The 21471-nt window shown below is 43.7% G+C and overlaps 1 protein-coding gene across 1 annotated transcript in view; it reads right to left on the bottom strand.

Annotated features, from left to right (window-relative positions):
* INTS9 (integrator complex subunit 9) overlaps positions 1–21471 on the bottom strand; it is a 76180-nt gene that overhangs the window by 33264 nt on the left and 21445 nt on the right. Inside the window, exons 7-11 of the mRNA XM_082049294.1 lie at positions 18648–18768; positions 16618–16752; positions 9861–9972; positions 3187–3367; positions 1688–1748 (exon numbers count right to left, since the gene is read on the bottom strand). Of these exons, the coding sequence (XP_081905420.1) occupies positions 1688–1748; positions 3187–3367; positions 9861–9972; positions 16618–16752; positions 18648–18768 (610 nt within the window). The remainder of the gene's footprint in view (positions 1–1687; positions 1749–3186; positions 3368–9860; positions 9973–16617; positions 16753–18647; positions 18769–21471) is intronic.

The raw sequence follows: 21471 nt of genomic DNA, 5'->3' as shown, positions 1-21471 counted from the left end.
TAGATAAAGCTGTTGGTGCATCTCATGATAAAATGTCCCCATCTTTGTGGGTCATAACCTGTAGGATCTGGCCTTGTCAACCAGAGCCTGTACCTGTAACAGGCACAATATCCCCTCTATCCACTGCATTTTTTCATAAGGAAACCAATCTGTTATCCACCACTGTGAGCCCTTTCTTAATTACCTTGATCTACACATGAAGCACATGTGTAGTCTCAACAGCTAAACAATCATTTGGCAAAATTCCATTATCAGCAGGCCTCTGGCAAACAAAAAATGTCCTAAAAATTAGAGGACATGGTTATCACTCTATAAACACAACAACCCATCACATAAGATGGGTTAATTAATCCAGTCTTTGGCAGCTGCGTGTTTGGCTCCTCATTTTTGGAAGGGCTTTCACTTTGAACTTGCCAATTCCAGTGGATGTTGAAGGAATATCTTTTATAGGATACAGGATGTCAGTGAAACAAAGACATTGTGGATCAAAAAGGAAAACAGAAATGCAGGGGAAATCAGCAAGTGTAGCCAGCAGCACAGGTACAAGAATCTCCTACTTGGAGATCAGGCTTTGGAATTGATCTGTGGATGTGAATGAGTTTTTGGGAAGAAAAAGTGGTGAATAGGTGGCTTGGCCTGCAGTTTGCATTATTCTTAGTCACAGATTATACATCATTCACTGCACATCCTGCTTGGAATGTATTCAAGGATCTGGAAAGAGTGAGGGCTTCTGGTCGGATCCTACTTCCAACAGCATCTTTGAAGCACCTACAGATGATAGATATGATGGACAATGGCGATTTCCAGAACAAGTCCCTGGATGAGGTATCTCGAAGGAAAAAAGAAAACAAAGCCTGAAAAAGTATTTAATCTCTGGGCCCTTGAACCTGCAATGGTCACTCTGCACATCTCATCAAGCAGTTTTGACCACAGGAACTAAAAGAGCCACTTTTTGGAGACCGCACGCCCCAAGCAGCTCCCTGTCTCACAGGAGATTTAAATCCTTTCCCAGACTGCCTCCCATTTTTTCAGTGGGAAATCTACCTGTTCCTAGTGGAGAAAGAGATTTCCTTTCTTGATATGCGAGATAACATCTCCCTCAAAGACAGGAGCCTTATTCCTCTTTGCTTCGCTAAGATGCTAGCTCATGTAATTTCATTTAAAATTGCCAATGACAGCACCCAGTGCTGCAAGCTTTAACTTTATATCAAATACCATTTCTCCTGCAGCAGGCAATATGATGCCTGTTGCAGCTGGGGAGGTAAGAGCTGGGGTGACTAAGCTGTCTCTGATAACAAGCTCTTAGTTTCACAGACTTGGAAGCCAACTGCTTGGGCAAAGGGAATATTCGTGGCTGCAGCCTGATAAGAGCAAACATTAAACCATGTGTGTGCCAGATCTGCGGGGGAAGAAGTAAAAGAGAGGAGCATTTGTAAGTTCTATGCTGAAATAAACATCAGGATAATTTTTGAGTTGAGGGAACACCATCATTCATTCCTCCCCCACACTCTCAAATTAATCACAGGAAGCAAATTAAAAAAAACCCAAACTTGTATGAATAATGACACAAAACTACTCAATAGCTGTAGAAGCGTTCATCAGAAAAAACAACAGCCATGCAGGACTGTGTTCCAGAAACCCACTCGCTCTCTGGTCTTAGCAAACAGCAGAACTATGGTTTACTTACCTCAGCATGGGGAAAAGGAGGTTCTGGGAGATAAACCTTTGTTTGTTTGTTATGACACAACCTTTAAAAGAAAAGTAAGCTGGGTTAGAGAGCGGCAAGATATCCTGCGGTATCTGCTGCCACCTACTGTTCAACCTTTTCTGGAGAAAGCAGTTTATTATCTGTGGCACCAGGTGCAAAATCACCCATTTGTTGTGTTGCTTCCAATCTTTCTGTTCAGAGCACCAACACCTACAGGACGCGGCAACCCAGCCGCAGGGAGATCACTTAGCGAAGGTGCAGGACAGCTGCAAGCTGTTTTGTACACGCTGCTGAGGACAAATCTGTAACTCAACATCTCTGTCATTTCATAGTCCAGGTCTCAGCAGTTTTTGCAAAGCCAAATTACCTGTCGACAGAAAAACTCCACTTGCCTCATCCCACTTCTCAGCAGTGATGCGGTCCTTTGGTTCATTATAATCTCACTCCCCTGTGCATTTTATTACTGCGACTACAATGTTGGTAAACCGCCTCTCACTGTGGTATAACGCTGTTACCTGCTATTTTACATCAATTGTTTATTTTTAAAACAGAAATATTGAAAGTTGTGGATTAGCTCTAGCCTGATTCCTGATTCATCCTACTACAGAAGTTAAATAAACGATATTTTTGCGAGGCCTGTGTGATGTTATAATTGTCTGCAGTGACTCTGGCCTGGTGGCTTTTTCTGGGAAACATTACCTGTCTCACTCATATTTTCTTTATTATAAAGCAATAAGCCTGGGTCAAACTAAATTTGATAAAGTCTAAGAGATACTAAGAGCAGGACATTTCTTTTAACTGATTAAATAGTAAAATTGGAAGGCAGAAATCCCTGAATTTCAACTCCATTTCTGAGCCCAAACCTTTGTTTCACAGAGTTCAACCTCTGCCTCCATCTCTACCCAAGTCAAACATTTACTTTACAGATAAATGTTTGGAGATTAGCTAATGCTGGGTTTGACTTTTTAATATAAGTCACTACAGCGAAGGAGAATTCAAAAATATGCTGTATGTGTCTGAGTTGTGCCAGCCGGCCAGAATGACACAAGTGGCACATGTAACATTCCTGCTACTTTGCCAGCAAAGCACACCCAAGTTTGGCCAGGACACCAAGGCTTGATTTTCCTACTTTTGCTAAAAATAACATGATTAAAATTAACCAGATTTAATTCCTCTTTCCAGTTCTCCTGAGGGATCAGTTCACCTAAGACTTCATGTCAGGTGCATCATTTAATCATCGGTGCAAGTACCAAAACGGACAGATTATTTGAGTCTGTACATTCTACAGGAAATGCTGCTTCCCTAATTATACAACATCTACTTACACACGCACGCACACCCTCGTGACTCCAGAAACGTGTTCACAATTCTAATCAAGTATATAATAGAATATGTCATGTAGAGATAACCTGTGTGTGTCTATTTACCATCTCTGGGTGTGCGAATTGAGGCCGATGAAGCAGCTGTTTGACACCTACCACTCAGCAAAGATCTGGGAGAACTCGAGGGAGCTGTTGGCAACGGGGGAGATGAAATAAAAAGGGACGTTGGAGAGTCCAGCAGAGTCAATATACTGATACAGGCACTCCAGCAGGTCGTATATCACTCCAGAGGGGTAACAGGGAACCAGCACATTTCCTCCATTCCGGACAGTCATAGCTAAGGGAGAGGGAGTAAAAATCAATTAATAAGGTTAATATTTAAGTTTTTTAATAGAATTCCTTTAATCTAAATATTACATAAGTGTCGTGGTTGAGACGGACAAACGACATGGACCAAGTTCTTCCAGGATGAAAGTAGTAGACGCCATTTATTGCCACAAGTGCATTTTTATACAGTTTTACCAATTCATGTGTCTCTTCACTATTGGTTACAAGTTACAGCACTAACATCTCATTGGTTAATTTTTCTATCATCCATGTTATTCTTCTATCCCCTTCTCTCTCACGGGTACATCTCTCCTCTCTCTGGATACTCCTTTACTCCCATCCTTCTCAAGGGTAAATCTTAATATCTTCAAGGCTGATCTCTACTCCCATATTTTCTGTCAAGGATTCCACAGACCCGCTGCAGTTTCCCACACATAAGGTATAGAAAGAAGCTAGCACATTAATTAGTGGAACTTCTTATGTGTATGAATTGGGAGGAACACTTCTGACCATGAAATATATTTATTTACTGCCTACTCCAGACTTAGGGAACAATTATACTCTATTAGCTGGGGGCACACAACACTCGTGACAGGAGAGGGCGATCTTGCACCAGCACATGAGGATAAATGAGTGACACTAACCACCTTACCATCAAAATAACCCAAATAAACCCTGCTCTGTCTGTTAGCTCTCCACCAGAGAAGGACAACAGCTCACAGGTCTCGGCTGAAAGCACCACACATGGTGCACAGGTCTGGACTCGGTTTTCAGTACTCTGGCTGAAAGGCTGAAGATGTGGTTATTTCAAACCTCCCTTGAAGCTAGAAGGGGTGGGGGCGTGTTTCTCCTTTTTAAAAGCTCTAAATATTTTGTCCTTCCAATATAATAGGAACAATTCAAAACCTCTGTGATTTGTAGACAGCATGGGAGTAGAGAAAAATGAGAAAAAGATGTTTACTCTGTAATCAACAGCAAAAGCAAGTACAGAGCAAATATTTTGTCCTTTTTGGCAGAACGATTTACAAAAATGTTGTACGTTATGGCAAAGTGGAAACGCTTTGTCCAGCTCACCCAGCAATTGCTGCCTCACCAGGATTTCATGTGTGGTCGTGGGGTAAAACCATCTACCGATGTTAATTGCAGTGCAGCAGCAGTAACATTAAGCATGGAGGCATTACACAAAAAAGCTGTGAAAGAGCCTGAAAACGCATATATTACATCCCGCCATAATCACTTCCTCGATTTCCATTTATTGACAAGCTTTGATGGGTACGGATTTCGCACATTAAGGGTCCTTTTGCCCCACCTACGTGTTCAAGGAAGATTTCTCTGGCTGAGTGTGTGAAGGTTTCTCAGAGTCCAGAGACTCTAGTAGGATTTTTCACATGCGTTTAACTCCTTTTAGCAGTCAGTGCTTACTACATGCTGCTCACAACTGGTCAAAGACACCCTTTATATCAGAGAAACAATATAACTTCAGTGCAGTGGATTCATTGCCAAGGTTTTCTCCAGGTTACATACAAACTATATCATGGAAATATTTGGAATATGAATAACAATAGTTCATATTTGGCTAGAAACTGAGATGCTACAAAACATCCCAGCAATGCGTTATATTATCCCTCTTCCATGGCTAAGTCTAAACTATCCCATCTGTAAACAGGATGCAAAGGGAGGAATGAGAAGATCAAGAGCAATATTTCCAAATCCATCTGGGGGGCTGAAAGTTAAACCTCTGGCTCCAGGACCAGAATTTGCATTGCTTTGTTATGCACCCCAAAATGAGGAATTTGTCCAGGTCATGAAAAATGTGGCTTTCATTCCTAAAGCCTTAGGGTCTGAGTTCACAGATCTCCCTTCCCTATAGCTCTAAGTTTACTACGGGAAACTCAAACCTTTTCTGTTGGAAGCAACCAGAAGATTTCCAGGGCCACGGAGAAAATAACGGGGGGTAAGATCTTGGAGCAGAATCCAACTGGAGTTTCTGTTCCCAGAAAAGCTACAGAGCTGGTTACCAATAATTCATATAAAATTACATTTCGGGGAGTGGAGCATTCTCCCAAGCAGCTGTCATACCTACTAAGCCATGGAGCCAGGGCTGCTGACCATTATCTCAAGTTTCTGGTGCCACAGTGATGCACCTTTGAAAGGACAGCAACACGGAATCACAGAGTCCCAGGCTGGTTGGGGTTGAAGGGACCTCTGGAGATCATCCAGTCCAACCCAGCTGCTCACGCAGGGTCACCAGAGCAGATCACACAGGTGGGTCCAGGCGGGTTTGAATGTCTCAGAGCAGGAGACTCCACACGCGCTCTGGGCAGCCTGGGCCAGGCTCTGGCACCTCCCAGCAAACAATTTCTGCTCATGTTCACACGGAGCCTCCTGTGTTTCAGTCTGTGCCCGTTGCCCCTCACCCTGGCGTTGGGCACCACTGAACAGAGTCTGGTCCATCCTCTGACACCCACCCTGAGATATTGATCCCATTGATCACATCCCTCTCAGCTTCTCTTCCCCAGCTCAACAGCCCCAGCTCTCTCAGTCTCCTCATCACAAAGATGCTCCAGACCCCTCAGCATCTTTGTGTCCCTCCGCTGGACTCCCTCCAGTAATTCCTTGTCCTTCTTCAACTGGGGAGCCCAGCACTGGACCCACAACTGCAGATGGGGCCTCCCCAGGGCAGAGCAGAGGGGGAGGAACAACCTCCCTGACCTGCTGCTCACACTCTTCCTCATGCACCCCAGGTCCCATTGGCCTCTTGGCCACAGGGCACATTGGTGACTCACGGTCACCCTGTTGTCCCCAGAACTCCCAGGTCCTTCTCTGCAGAGCTGCTTTCCAGCAGCTCAGCCCCAACCTGTGCTGGTGCCTGGGGTTGTTCCTCCCCAGCTGCAGGACCCTGCACTTGCCCTTGGTGAACTTCATCAGGTTCTTCTCTGCCCAGCCCTCCATCTTCTCAAGACCCCACTGGACATGACTATCCCACCACTCTCAAGGCTCTGTGTGACAACTTCTCCATTTAGAATATACTGCTCAGTTCCTCGGTGCAAGATTATCTGTATGTGCTGTGGTCAGCACAGCTGGGCACTACTTGAGGGGGCGCTTAGAATTATAGGATCATTTTGGTTGGAAAAGACCCTCAAGATCATCGACTCCAACCATAACCCACGCCTGGCACTGCCCCATGTCCTGAGAACCTCATCTCTGTCTGTCCAACCCTCCAGGGATGGTGACTCCAGAACTGCCCTGGGCAGCCTGTTCCAATGCCCCACAGCCCTTTCCAGGAAGAAATCTTTCCTAACCACTCTTAAGTGGTTCGATAAAAGGGTAAGAATCACCTCCCAGCTTCAGCAAAACAAGGGTGAAAACTTTTCCAAGCTTTCCATGCAAGCACCAGGTCCAGTCCAGCCCTCTGCACCACTACAGCAACTTTCTACAGTTGTCAGTAAGAGGACATGTATATTTGAAAGCTGTTTAAAGCCCAATTTATCTCTGTGACTGATGGATGCACTCTCTTGATAAAAGTTGTATAATAATCTCAGCATTTCAAATTTAGTCTCCTTCAGTAGCTCCCTAACAAGTTGTTCAATTTACAGCTCACAATGAGATAACTTGCTTTTTGAGCAGCTGCCACCACAAAGTCAAGTTGGCACCTAAAAAGCAAACTGTGCTCTTTTCTGCTTTATATAAACACAGGCACACACACAGGGGCACGACCGCACACGAAATATCACAAACTGTCCCTACAGACAGTCTGGCAATGTTGCTGATGATGCCCAAGGCAATGTAAAAGCACAGCGGCTTTTCTCGAGCTGCAGGGCGCTGGTGCTGCAGTGCTGAGCACAGAAAAAGGGGTTTGGGCTGCGCCGAGAGGAACGTGGAGACGTGACAAAGCACGGGCTCAGCGTTGCACACACAATGCGGAGGGGAAATCACGCGTGTGACTCGGTAATAATGGGAATCAGCGTCTCCAACTCTGCGCGCGGGGATGAAAATGGAGAACAAGGTGGAATTTTCACACTTGCATTTCTGTGCTTTCACAGCACTCACAAATGTGCCGTCACCTCATGACACAGATTTTTGGTACGTTTCCAGCGTCTGCTTTAGAGTTTTTCCCTTGTGTGTTCTGAGCGTCTTGTGAAGTCCCCTGAACATTTGCAAATGGGAAAAACAAATGAAAACTACTGTGCTTAGCTTGCCTACACTATCGCTTTTCACAGTATTCTACTGCTTTTTGGACTTTTTTACACATTTGAAATTATACTGATCCACTATTTTCTTCTCCTGATGTTGGTATAGATGCATAAATGCTGCTGGTGTCATGTAAAAGACAACCCTACAGCTACATTATTCATACAATTCTTTAATTTCTTCAAGTCGCTGTGTTTTATTTGGCAAATAGCGCTCAAATTCCAGACTCTTACAATGGTATCATTTTAGGTATATATCTTCCTTTGGTCTTTAATCATTTTCTAATGAGTTTGTTCCATTCAAGACATAAGCTGCTTTGAAGACCTTCTGCAAAGCCCTTGGAATAGTTCAGAATACTTCTGTGAACCAGAACAACCTGTGCAGATAAACCCCAACCTGTACCTACATTTGTAACACATTTATTTATACACATTCCCCTTTTGGATTTTGCTTTGGCCCAAGCTACATCTCAAAGACTTTGTTTCATTTTTAAAAGTGTTTTAATTAACATCAGGGGGATAGTAACCCCCTATAAGGTCCAAAAAGGACAGAGAAAGGCAGCACATCTGGATCTAGCACAACAACATCACTAAATCTTATCTGCGACAGCTCATAGGGTATTAAAACTAACAATGCTTAAAAACAATGAAAACACAGGCTGTAATACACACACACATGAACACACAGGCAGCAGGTAGGAAAGGAAGCCACAGGTGTTAAGAATTACCACGGCTTCAATGGGGGGTTGAACAAGTTCCTGGAAGAGAAATGCACGGAACATTCCTAACTACACAAAAGCCACGTCTGATTCAGGAAATCCCGGAAATCAAAACACTTGAAGGCCAGGAGATTATAAGTATTCTATAGTCTCGTCCTGTTCTTCTACTGTCCTCTTGACATCTGCTCATGATCCCTGCTGGAGCCAGGATGCTGGGCAGAGAGGATCTTTGGTATAATCCAATATTAAAAGTCTTACAAAATGCTCTATTAATAGGTGTTTACACCACAAGGAATCATCCTGACCCTGTAACTCGTCTTTTCACATAAACAAAACCCACATAATTTTACCTTGTACATCCCACAACTCCTGTTTGAACTGAAAAGCTTCAGTCATGAGCAGGAATATTTGATTTTCATTTAGAGATGGTGGTTGATGGAGGAATCTACCACGTCCCTTGGATTATCTGCCTTCCGCTACCAGGCCAGTCTCATACTGGGACTGGGGGACAGTACGTAGATATCCAGTGTCTGTGAATATGCACAAGGATTTTAAAATGAGGAAAAAACCCCAAGTATCGTGTTTTTTTACCTCTCCAAGGGTACATTGACTTGTAAAAAGACTAAGAATTGTTTGCATTTAAGTTCAGTTCTCAGCCTTTTTCTGCAGCCTTGGGTAAGCCATGTAAATACTGCAGCTCAGATCTCTCTCCGGTGTGTGATAGGGACCAGAACACTTGCTCGCAATGAGCATTGCACAATTTAGATTTCTAAAGTCTTTTGATAACCTTTGTATAATAACAATCCACCTATCACGAGCTTTTTTAAAAAGCTGTTCATTTAAAATAAGGGGAAGATCTCTGATAAAAGAATAGGGAATATAGAGCAGGACAGACGTGAGCAAGCGGTTTGGTGACAGAGGGTGAGAGCACAGAGGAACTGGGGCAGGGGAACGGGAGGAAAGGAGAGAACAGCCCTGGATGTGACATTCCAAACAGGCTGGAAAAAGCTGCCATTCACACTGATATCACAGCTTTGTAATTATCAGCTTTTCCAGCTGTGAAAGCTTCTGATTAGGTTTTATATTTCTGGGGTCTATAAATATATCTTGATGCATTTTTTTTAAACAGAGATTGTGCTGTTTTGCTTTTGATATATTTAAAAATCAGGTGTAAGAAGGGAAGCAGATGTGCTTGTTTTCAAAACTGAAAGTCATAAAAAACCATGTAACGATTTTACACTGGCTGATATACAGGAAGGAAATAGTAATATTTCAGCTGGGAACCATATCCAAAACCTCGGCAACACGTAGTCTGTTGGCAGCTAAGTGACATACTTAGCGAACCAAGAGCAGCAGATGATCAAATCTCATTATACCTGTTCCATTCCAAAACATTTTAGGTACAGCTTGTGTCTCTCCAAGCACTTAGTGTATTAATGACATCAGGAGCACATCGTAAAATCTAAACAGCTAGTTTTATGCCAGCAGCTATAGCTGGACAACTTATTCAGTTCCAGGAATCGCAGAATTATTTCCCATCCAAAGCAATGAATAAGATAATAAAATAGGCAAAAGACTCCTTTCAACGACCTACCCAAGTTGCTGCAGAACTCTCCTACCATGCCATCTGGGTTAGCGGTCGGGATTTGTGTCAGACCCGTCAGGATGAGAACATCGCTGTTTTTCAGAGAAGCCTGGTCCATGGGCTGAAACAGAGCACAGCAAAATAAAAGGAGTGATATAAAAGGTAGAGCACAGGTTTTTCTGTTTTGCACCAAGAAGGCTGCAATACGTAATAGACACGGTGACCAAGGAGAACACTTGAAACTTCACATCCTTCCATCTGGATGGAAACCTAACTGGAGTTAATAAAAACAGGCACAACTGCTTACCTGCATCCTACAGCCCAATGCAAGCGACAGAACTGTAATTCGATCCATCTCTAAGTAGTCTCCATGGACTAATCATTTCATGGCCTTAGGAGCTGAACATTGAACAGACACTAATTTGCTGAGGATGTGACAGGGCAGCCAGGAAGGTTCAGCACTCGTATTCCTCTCTCTGGCTTCACGTGTTTCCAACTCGCTTCCCTTTGCAAACTGAGGTCGTAGAATCACAGAATCATTGCAGTTGGAAGAGACGCTCAGAATCATCGAGCCCAACCATAACCTGACTCTAGCACTAAACCATGTCCCTAAAAACCTCACTTGAAACATAATCTTCTTGTTTCCCCATCCTATTCAGCGAGGAGGGCTTGCTTCCTACCCCCACCTGCGCCACATGCTGCCCACAATAGACTTTCCTATCACTTAGAGACTCTATAAAGCAGCTTTTTGCTTTTTCTCTTGTTCCTCCCTAACACAGGCAGGAGTTCTCCCTTTAGTCTCTGAAAAACCACTTCATTGTTGTCATCAAATCTCTTCTGAAAACTCTATATTGCTGTGAGGCCTACAGGAAAAAAAGGAAATGAGAGTCCACATCTTGTCAGTACTCCTTCCTAAGGTTTGTTTCTTTGTGTTTCCAGTATATCTGCTCATTATTATCTGGTTTTGAACAGCTCAGCTACTCAGCACACATCTCTTTGTCCTTGGCCAAAGTCTCCTGATCCATATGTAGGATTTACTGTAATGCAAATATTAATACTAGTCTGGAGGGGGAGGTCTAATGCTAAAATCCTGTGTGAAAATATGACATGGTCACTTGTGTCTGACAATGAAATTCAAACACTTGTTTAGGAGATAGCAATTGTGGTGACCTTCCTTCCTTCCTTCCTTTCACAGAATCCCAGAATGTCAGGGATGGAAAGGGCCCTGGAAAGCTCATCCAGTGCAATCCCCCCATGGAGCAGGAACACCCAGATGAGGTTACACAGGAAGGTGTCCAGGCGGGTTGGAATGTCTGCACAGAAGGAGACTCCACAACCTCCCTGGGCAGCCTGGGCCAGGCTCTACCACCCTCACCCCAAACAAGTTTCTTCTCATCTTTCAGTGGAACCTCCTGTGTTCCAGTTTGCACCCATTACCCCTTGTCCTGTCACTGGTTGTCACCGAGAAGAGCCTGGCTCCATCCTCCTGACACTCCCCCTTTCCATATTGATCCCCAGGAATGAGTCACCCCTCAGTCTCCTCTTGTCCAGCTCCAGAGCCCCAGCTCCCTCAGCCTTTCCTCACACGGGAGATGCTCCACTCCCTCCAGCATCTTGGTGGCTGCGCTGGACTCTCTCCAGCAGTTCCCTGTCCTGCTGGAACTGAGGGGCCACAACTGGACACAAGATTCCAGGTGTGGTCTCCCCAGGGCAGAGTAGAGGGGCAGGAGAACCTCTCTGACCTACTGACCACCCCCTTCTAACCCACCCCAGGTACCATTGGCTTCCTGGCCACAAGGGCCCAGTGCTGGCTCATGCTCACCCTGCTGTCCCCAGGACCCCCAGGTCCCTTTCCCCTACACTGCTCTCCAACAGGTCATTCCCCAACTTACACTGGAACCTGGGGTTGTTCCTGCCCAGATTCAAGACTCTACACTTGCCCTTGTTCTATTTCATTAAGTTTTTCCCCACCTGTCCAGGTCTCTGATGGCAGCACAGCTTCCAGTGTCAGCCACTCCTCCCAGCTTGGTGTCATCAGCAAACTTGCTGACAGTCACTCTATTCCGTCATCCAAATCATTGATGAATATATTGAATAATATAGGCCCCAGTACTTTCTTTTCCTTCTTTCTTTTCCTTCTTTCTTTTCCTTCCTTCCTCTTCCCTCCTTCCTTTCCCTTCCTTTATTTCTTTCCTTCCTTCCTATACTGTATTGTACACTTTGATAACTAAAAATTTAACTTTTCATGCAGAAAACTACATATGAGGATTGCAACTTATGAAAAATGTGCTCAGGGTTGTGGGTTTTTTTGTGATTCATGGGAATCCCATTTGATTTGTGTAACTTTATTGGTGCATATGTGCATCACCTTTGATTTCCAGGGCTCACTGTCTACAGGGGGCAAGACCATTTTCTCCAACCACTCAGTGGATTCTCTTTGGAAGAGAGGAGACCAGTTGAATCTCTCAACTTTCTGTATGAACCTCAATGCCACACACAGCTCTCCCTAGAGTGTAAAATCTGCTCTTTTGCCCACAGTATTACAATCACGACTTTCAAATGCTCATTTCCGATGGTTTGGACAGGCTTTTTTAGAAGTCTCTTCTTGTGAAATGGTAAATGGCTACTGCTGGTGGAAAAGAGAAATCAGTTTAAGTTCCATAATATGTTTATTTATCTAAGAAATAATCATATACATATATATATATATATATATATACTCTTCTCCCAAGCAGCAAGCGACAGGACAAGAAGAAATGGCCTCAAGTTGCACCAGGGCAGGTTTAGATTGGATATTAGGAAATATTTCTTCCCAAAAAGGGCTGTTGGGCATTGGAACAGGCTGCCCAGAGCAGTGGTGGAGTCACCATCCCTGGAGGGGTTTAAAAGGCATTTAGATGAGGTTCTTAGGGACATGGTTTAGTGCTAGAGTTGGGTTAATGGTTGGACTCAATAATCTTAAGCGTCTCTTCCAACCAAAATGATTCGACGATACATTAATTTTTTAAATGTAGCTATAATACCAGGCCAAACAGACAAGTATTTCCTTAAAGGTCAATAGGTGAAAACAGGTGAAAAATCACAGCCTCAACAGCATAAAAAAACCCAAAACAAACAAATAAAACCAACATACAAAAAGTAGCGCTCCTAATACAACACCAGAGCTAAAATAATAGAGAAAACAGGCTCACACTTTTTTCACTGATGTGAATTATTTGATATACTTTATACTGGCATTTTATTAAAGCAGAATGAAAATGCATACCTGCTTCTCTCCACTAGCAAACATAGAGCAGATATTCAGAAATTACACTCAAGTGCGACCTGATACTAAATATCTATTCTTGATACTCAAAATTTAACATAATCCAATCTTGGAGAAGCAAAAGTCACTTCTGTCTGTGCAGATGCAGTAGAGCTACAGCGAAAAATTAACTTGTAGCCTTGCTCTGGGCTGGGATGCACTTCCCACAGCTACTTTTCAAGCAAAGGTGGGCGACTGCAGCCAGCTGTGCGGTGTTTAATGTTATTTATTCTCAACAGACCCTCTGCAGTCTCACCAAGCAGGAAAGATTTCTACCAGAAGAGACTGATAAAGAGATTTCCTCTACTGAACCTAGAAGACCACTGTATAGTTAATTCCCTCGCTCGCACTCAGTGCCATTTTAAAGCAGTTGAGAAAGACCTTGCTCTGTTAAACAAGCAGGGGAATTTCACATCAGCTTCGACAGAAGTTTACACCGTGCACCACCTTGTAGCACCAGCCCTGTTATGAGGGATTTATTGCAATCTTTGACTCTCCGTAGCGTGTCTGTGAAAATGAAATGCCAATAATGCCATAAAAAATAATATCGGATCTGCCTGTGATAATGTACATAATGATTATGCCACATAAGATAAGCATAATTTCAGCTGCTATTGCACTGAGAGGGCTTGCATTGATTTTTGGGGGGTTAATGTAAAGAATATGTCTTAAAAGGCTTTTAGTGACATGTTTGAACCTGTGCTGTCAACTCCCGTTCTCCACTTCGGTGGCAACGGTGTCAATTCTAAACTCAGTAGAGGGTGAGGCCAAATTTTCAACAGAAACCATCTGCCAGAAGACAGAAGGGAAAAGAACAATTAATGGTGCCAGACTGACCTCTCAAACAAACCCTTGAAAGCTCTTGGGTGATTTTCAGCGGCAATGAATCCAGTCTCGCTGAACCCTCCACCTGCGCTTCTTGCTGAGGATTTCACAAGATGATCCTTGCTGCTGCACCCGGTCCCAGCTCACCTGTACCTCCTAGGCCAGGCCTAAACTGCCAACTGTTCCACTTTCTATCTGTTATTAACAGAGAGGGACTGATAATTACAGACATACCATAACTCTCTGCTGATCACAAACGTAACCTAGATGTAACTTAAAATGTCAAGAAAACTTCAAGCTGTTATTTATACCAAAGAAGCAATTTATACCAAAGGGTCTGAGATTAACCTTATCCTGTTGGCACTCTGAAAGAAGGAAATACTTTCCAGGCTATTAGTGTGTGTATTAGACAAGATTGAAGAGAAAAAAGCATTTTTCATTTCTACACCCAAATCATCTGTGTCTTATCACCCTAAATAAGCAACTGGCTGATGAGAGCCTGGCCAAGTGATGCCCATTTGTAATAATGACAGAGAGAGCTCCAGAAGGCTGGAAAAGTGCTAAGGTTTTACTATTATTCAGAAAGCTCTGGATACGTATTTACATAAACATATGCTGGTTAACTGGGTATAACTTTTAAAACAAAATGTAGTGACTGATTTCATACACCGTTTAAAGAGGGGAATTTCTTTATCACTGCTCATCATGGTTCTACGGAGAAACAGGTCAGACAAAACATCTTTTCACTCCCCGACGAACAAATGCTGATTTGTTGAGCACAATTTTGACCCTACGCCACTCAAAATATTGTTATCATTACATATTGTCTGTCAAACATCACACAGATGAAGAGCTGGCTGGCAGCTCACAAAAACCACCAGGCATTACAGAATCACCACACTAGGAGCTCATATTGGTGTTCACAGAGATTAAAACTAGGACAAAAACTATCCAGTATTTTCAACAACCATCTGGAAGCCAATGTAAGATTATGATGATATCTGATGTGCAAATGATATCTGGTAACGTTAGTGGTAATTAGCAAGGAAAGGGCAAACTGAACACAATTTCAACTATCTGGTAAGCTATTCCTTCAAACTATGTGTTAGTTTAAAATAACACAAAGTGCAGTGGGCTGTACGCTGAAAAATGAGGCTCTCGGAGAGCACGTGGGCCAAGCTACGCTGTCAGCAGAGCGAATGGTCCCGGTGTCATTTCTCGTAAGCAAACAGAGTAGGTCCGTGGGGTTTCGCAGAGGCTCACGGTACATTTTCCTGCACTTGTTAAAGCCCTGTCTGCAGATCTGTGCTCTTAGCAGGCACTTCATACACACACCATTTCCTGCCACAGGGAGTTAATGTCCTTAAAATCAGGGACTTTACCAGAAGTTAACAGAGAAATGTTCACCTTTGGAAAACGCTCAAGCGTGGTCAGTCTAACCTGATAAACTGAATCACTATGTAATGTAAATGAAAACGCTCCCAGTTACCTAAGGTTTCTCTTCACAGAAATATTCCATTTAAATATTGTCAAATATTTGCTGGGTTACGTTTGTGATCAGCAGAGAGTTATGGTATGTCTGTAATTATCAGTCCCTCTCTGTTAATAACAGATAGAAAGTGGAACAGTTGGCAGTTTAGGCCTGGCCTAGGATGTACAGATGAGCTGGGACTGGGTGCAGCAGCAAGGATCATCTTGTGAAATCCTCAGCAATAAGCGCAGGTGGAGGGTTCAGCGAGACTGGATTCATTGCCGCTGAAAATCACCCAATATTTGCTGCTGCTCCTTAGATGGTGACCAAAGAGCACAACCCAGGCTGGTGTGAGGCTGACGAGAAAAAGGGATTTAGAAACTGATGCATCGCATGGAGCCAAGTACAGCCTCGCTATTAGGGATGGTTTATCTATTGTCGTTTTTCAGCTCCTGAGATCAGGCTTTTAAATGAAGGATGCTCAGAAGCAAAGCTCTTTAGAAGATACTCACCTTGGGGGAAATTACTGACTGATCATGAACCTGACACATTTTCTAAATTATTTTTAAATACCTCCTGCTAATATTGCTTTTAACTATTTTGACAACTTCTGAGGCACACAGTACTGCAAACTTCAAGCCATTCTTTGCACTAAGAATTTATGGATCTAGAGAGAATTAATTTACTGGAAATTACATCTACAGCACTATAAAGACTTTGCCCTTAGCAGAGCAGGGTGGAAAAGTTGGCAGCCAGTTAGCGATCATTTCTCCCAAGGAAGGATGTTTCAGAAGTGATATAGATGCCGTCTGTGAACTGTCTGTAAAGACTCTTCAGTGAAATATGGATTTAAAAAAAAGTCACTAATGTTCTTTTGTTTAACTCTGTGAACATTTCCCATTTAAGGTGAAAGAGAATTTCCCAGCTGGTAAGTTAATGTCAAATCATTGATAACAAAGAAGTTTAGTTGTCTTTCCCTAGTAACTATTGATACCTGGCCACTTATCAGGGTAGTATCTCTTATCAATGCCCATTAAGCGAGCTAATTGCTAACAGAGGTACTTTAGTACAGCTTCTGTACTGTACCTGATCCCAGCTGGAATAAGCCCCTCTAGTTTTTTTGAGCAAAGACACTTCCCCCTATAGAAGACTCACAAAAGCTGTACCTGAGGATGTGTTGTAAGTAGAGAAGATCCTGAAACATAAGAAACCTTTTCATAGTGCGACTGGATAATCCAATTGGAGCTTCCAAGAGCATAGCCTGAGCTGAGAGGGGTGACCTGCACCGCGCCAAACAGCTCCTGAAACACACAGCAAGAGGCATTCATTTGAGCAAGTCCCCGACAAAGTCAGAACAGGTCATGTTATCATCAGTGATATCAATTTTAGAAGTAGTTCTGTTATACAAAAACTTTATGAAGTTAGTTTCCTAAGCTTTATGTTTTTATTTCCCCGCATCTAACCAGACACGTGCTCTGAGAAAAGCTTTTCATGAGGTAGGGTCTTCATGAAGTTTCTCTTCCATATGAGTTCTACGGCATCTGAGTTCATACTGACCCATAATTCTAAACGGAGAAATCGACCGGGGTCGTGATCCTGTACCTGCCTTGGCTGCACTGAAGAACTTTGTAGGCGCTTTGCATTTTTGAAGACTCTATACTCCCTCCGTCAAACTTTATTGATAATGACAAGCAGGAGAGAAGGAAGGACAAGTATAAGACTCTCTTTGAGTTACACATTTTGCTGTGGAAAACAAACAACTTCAGACTCACTCATTTTCTAACTTGATTTCTTTTTAAATGCTATCTACTGGTGATTTAGAAACAAGACCCTGCAAACTCAACCCAAATTTCAGTTTCAGCTCTGAGCATAAGCAACCTGACAGTTGTCTCCTTTCCAGGTGTCATTAGAAAGTGTATTGCTTTATCTGTACACAGTAATGTTATACTTGTTCTGAGAAAGGAAAACAAGCCTCTGTGTATACCTCGCTAATGTGATCTACTTTCTGGTTACTGAATAATAGAGCAAGCATCTGATTCATGCAATACTAATGATTTCTCTAGTATCCCAATACATATTTGGATCCTTCACAGGACCAAACAGGGTCTCCATCCCTTAGAGTGCAGAAACCAAAGCTCTAGATTCTGCTGATACACAGACGTGAAAAGTGGACAACAAACCATTCTTGATGCTGCCACATTTTGGGTTAACTGATTATTTGTGTCTGATTATTTTTAAAGTTTGCTCTAGAAATATCTCCTTTTCCCCAGTAACTATAAAACAATTATTTGCTCAGATGCACAGACCTAAAATTAGGTGAGATACATCCAAACTGTTCATATAGTCAAAAACGCTGGGGTCCTTTTTCACCGGCTACAGTGCAGCGCCACACGAACCCATATCCACCTAATTTAGTACACAGCACCACTGGTTACTGTTTCAAACTGTTTTACTCATTACCAGTAGTCTCCAAACTTCAGCAGCCCATTGCTTAAGAAAAGGGAGCAAATAAGGAGCTTTGGGTTCACAACTTTAATTCACTTTTTTATTTCTTACGGCTCCGAGCAACAACCGCAGGTCTCATGTCCTGCACGCTGCCTACAAGCCGTAAGGGAACAGTGTATCTCAAGATTAACGAATTGTTGGTTCTGTTCATTCTAGAAACTACACCAGATTATAGTCAACAGCATTACAGATAAAAAAGGTTAGCTGGGAACACTGGGAAAGAGTGTTTGAAGTTCAGGTCGAACCATTAGGTTTTGTTTACAATTCCTAATTTGCTGTATAAAAAAAAAAGTAGAGGCTGAAGCACTCAAAAGATTCCCAGAAGTGAGATACAGTAACTCAGAAGGGGATGTGGCTTACGGACAGAGAGGATACGCTCATTCGGTACATCCTCCCAGCTCTCAGCGGGCCAGCCATCAACTCCAAATTCGCAGGTACGCCGCCTTAAAATTGGTGTCCCCAAGGAAGAGGAGAAACAAATGGATACTCCCTGATTTCACCAAACAAGAACTTTTCCTGGGAGGTGGACTGAGGACATTCAGTATAATCTTATCTTGCTTTCCTAGGCTAGGGTAACTAGATGTTACACAGGATCTAGAGGGGAAATCGAAAAGGAAGGGCATTTCCAGAGAAAAGTTGAGCAATGACAAGTTATTACTGTTGACCTGAGGATAGTTTTACAGGTACTCACAATTTTCTGAGAATATCCCACCAGCTGGATCTTACTGAGTGCAGCGTTCACTTCTGGCATGGTGTAGCACTTCCTCCACATGGATACCTCCACCGCGTCCTTCAGAGGGGCAGGCAGCAATCTGCAAAGATCACAGAACCCCAGGCTGGTTGGATTGAAGGGACCTCTGGAGATCCCCCAGTCCAGCCCAGCTGCTCATGCAGGGTCACAGAGCAGATCACACAGGTGGGTCCAGGCGGGTTTGAATGTCTCAGAGCAGGAGACTCCACACCCGCTCTGGGCAGGCTGGGCCAGGCTCTGGCACCTCCCAGCAAACAATTTCTGCTCATGTTCACATGGAGCCTCCTGTGTTTCAGTCTGTGCCCGTTGCCCCTCACCCTGGCGTTGGGCACCACTGAACAGAGTCTGGTCCATCCTCTGACACCCACCCTGAGTTATTGATCCCATTGATCACATCCCTCTCAGCTTCTCTTCTCCAGCTCAACAGCCCCAGCTCTCTCAGTCTCCTCATCACAAAGTTGCTCCAGACCCCTCAGCATCTTTGTGTCCCTCCACTGGACTCCCTCCAGTAATTCCTTGTCCTTTTTCAACTGGGAAGCCCAGAACTGGACCCACAACTGCAGATGGGGCCTCCCCAGGGCAGAGCAGAGGGGGAGGAACAACCTCCCTGACCTGCTGCTCACACTCTTCCTCATGCACCCCAGGTCCCATTGGCCTCTTGGCCACAGGGCACATTGGTGACTCACGGTCACCCTGTTGTCCCCCACAACTCCCAGGTCCTTCTCTGCAGAGCTGCTTTCCAGCAGCTCAACCCCAACCTGTGCTGATGCCTGGGGTTGTTCCTCCAGTGGGGTGTGGGCATTTTCAGAACCTCCTGTAGACCACCAGTTTTGATTCCCATTTATATTCTCCAGATCTTATATTTTCTCGTTTTTCTTTTTAATTCAAACATGCCTGGTGCTTCAAAATAAGGAGCAAGACTTCCTGGCTGTTAAGGAGCTGAACAGCACTGCCCGCTTTGCCGCACCCCACAGACCACTCTCCTTCTGCTCTTTGTTGTTCATGTTCAGCCCTTCCATCAAAGCAGCGGCTGTGATGAAGGTGCTACAGCAACTCTTGTGGTATTTTCACCACTGATGAAAGACATTGGCTGATTTGACACATCAACACCACTAGAATTGGTAAAGATGACTGTGATCTTGAATCAGTGTCTATTTTGCATCTCCTAAGAATTTGAAAACAGAAGTAAGCCGCAATCTTGCGATTAAAATAAAGGTACAACAAACAAAGGCTGGCTCTGCTCTCATCTTTGTTACCGGTGTCTTACAAGAGCACATGTCCCTGCAGCTCAGCTCCTTTGCCTTCAGCTCTGATACCCCACTCGCCTTCCAAGTGTGCTGGCACCGAGACATTAGCTGACACTGCAGAGCTCTCCGAAATCCCCTACGCGGAAGTATTTAAGATGTTTTACACCAAAGTAAAATCCATCCATTCTGCTCTTCACAGACACGGCAAGTTAACTGGACAGCGTTGTCAAGGGAGGAAGTGAAGTGTCATGTCACAGGCTGTAAGAGAGATGGCAAACTTCTGGGAAATAAATCTTCCTTAGCAACATGAACTGGGGCAGGAAGCAGCACAGCTGCCAAATGCATAAGAAGAATAGGATTTCTTTTTTTTTTGTATATTAAACCAACGCTAAATCAAAGGCTAATTCAAACCAGTTTCCAAAGATTTATGGAAATTGGTCAAGTTTCTTTGATCAATTTGTTTAAAGGAATTTAATTTATTGTTATATCTACTAGGTCAGTGAACTCCTCCATAATTTAAGATACTGAAGAAAGGATTAAGGGCAGCTATTGCCAAGACAGGTCTAGTGCGATAACTGTAATTCCAGCACACGCTGGCTGAAATCACACTGCCCTTAAGGAAACAAACAAAGCGTTCAAGGTCTTTTTTGGGAAGTCATAAGCAACAAAAGGCCAAACAACGTGGATAGTTGTCCACCACTGCACTGAAGCAAATTGCCTGTAAAAGCCTTTAACCTACCAGAAGAAGCATTTAGAGTTGGATGCTTTCAGGAACTTCTCTTCTGGGAAGAGGAGAATATATCTCCAAGTAATGGAGAAAAGTGGGAAAATGTCCTTGGTGACTGAAGTAAGTTTCTATTAGCCTGGGCTCCGTGGCTACGCTGTAAATATACTCTGACTCCTAACAGAGACCAGTGGCACCAGTTTGCAGTGGTTTCACTCTTTGCTGAGCGGCACAAGGAAAATAGGGACTGCTGGTTCCTCAGATGTGCTCCTGTTGGTGTTCAACCTGCCACCCACGCTTTGAAAACTTGTACAGAAAGATATTTTAAAGTCTGGAGAAGAGGAGACTAAGGGGAGAGCTCATCGTGGTCTGCAGCTTCCTCACAAGGGGAGGAAGAGGAGTAGGAGCCGATCTCAAGTCTTTGGCGACCAGTGACAGAACCCAGGGAACGGCAGAAGATGTGCCAGGGAGGGTCAGTTGGACATGAGGAAAAGGTTCTTCACCCAGAGGTGCTGGACACTGAACAGGCTCCCCAGGGAGGTGTCACGGCCCCAACCTGACAGTGTTCAAGAAGAGACTGGACAACGTCCTCAGACACACGGGGTGACCTGTGGGGTGTCCTGTGCAGGGACACGAGTTAAACTCAATGATCTTTGTGGGTCCCTTCTAACTCAGGACATTCTGTGGTTCTATGATTCTATATTTTAAAGTCTGAAGTGAATCTACTAACACTACGGCAACATCCTATCATGGATCACCTCGTAACAACCAGATGTATGTGGGCAGATGCCAG

Source organism: Streptopelia decaocto (genome assembly GCF_964273445.1).
Source record: "Streptopelia decaocto genome assembly, chromosome: 3".
NCBI classification, from domain to species: Eukaryota; Metazoa; Chordata; class Aves; order Columbiformes; family Columbidae; genus Streptopelia; species Streptopelia decaocto.
Note: the sequence above shows the minus strand (reverse complement) of the source record. Positions and strands in the feature narration are given on the sequence as shown.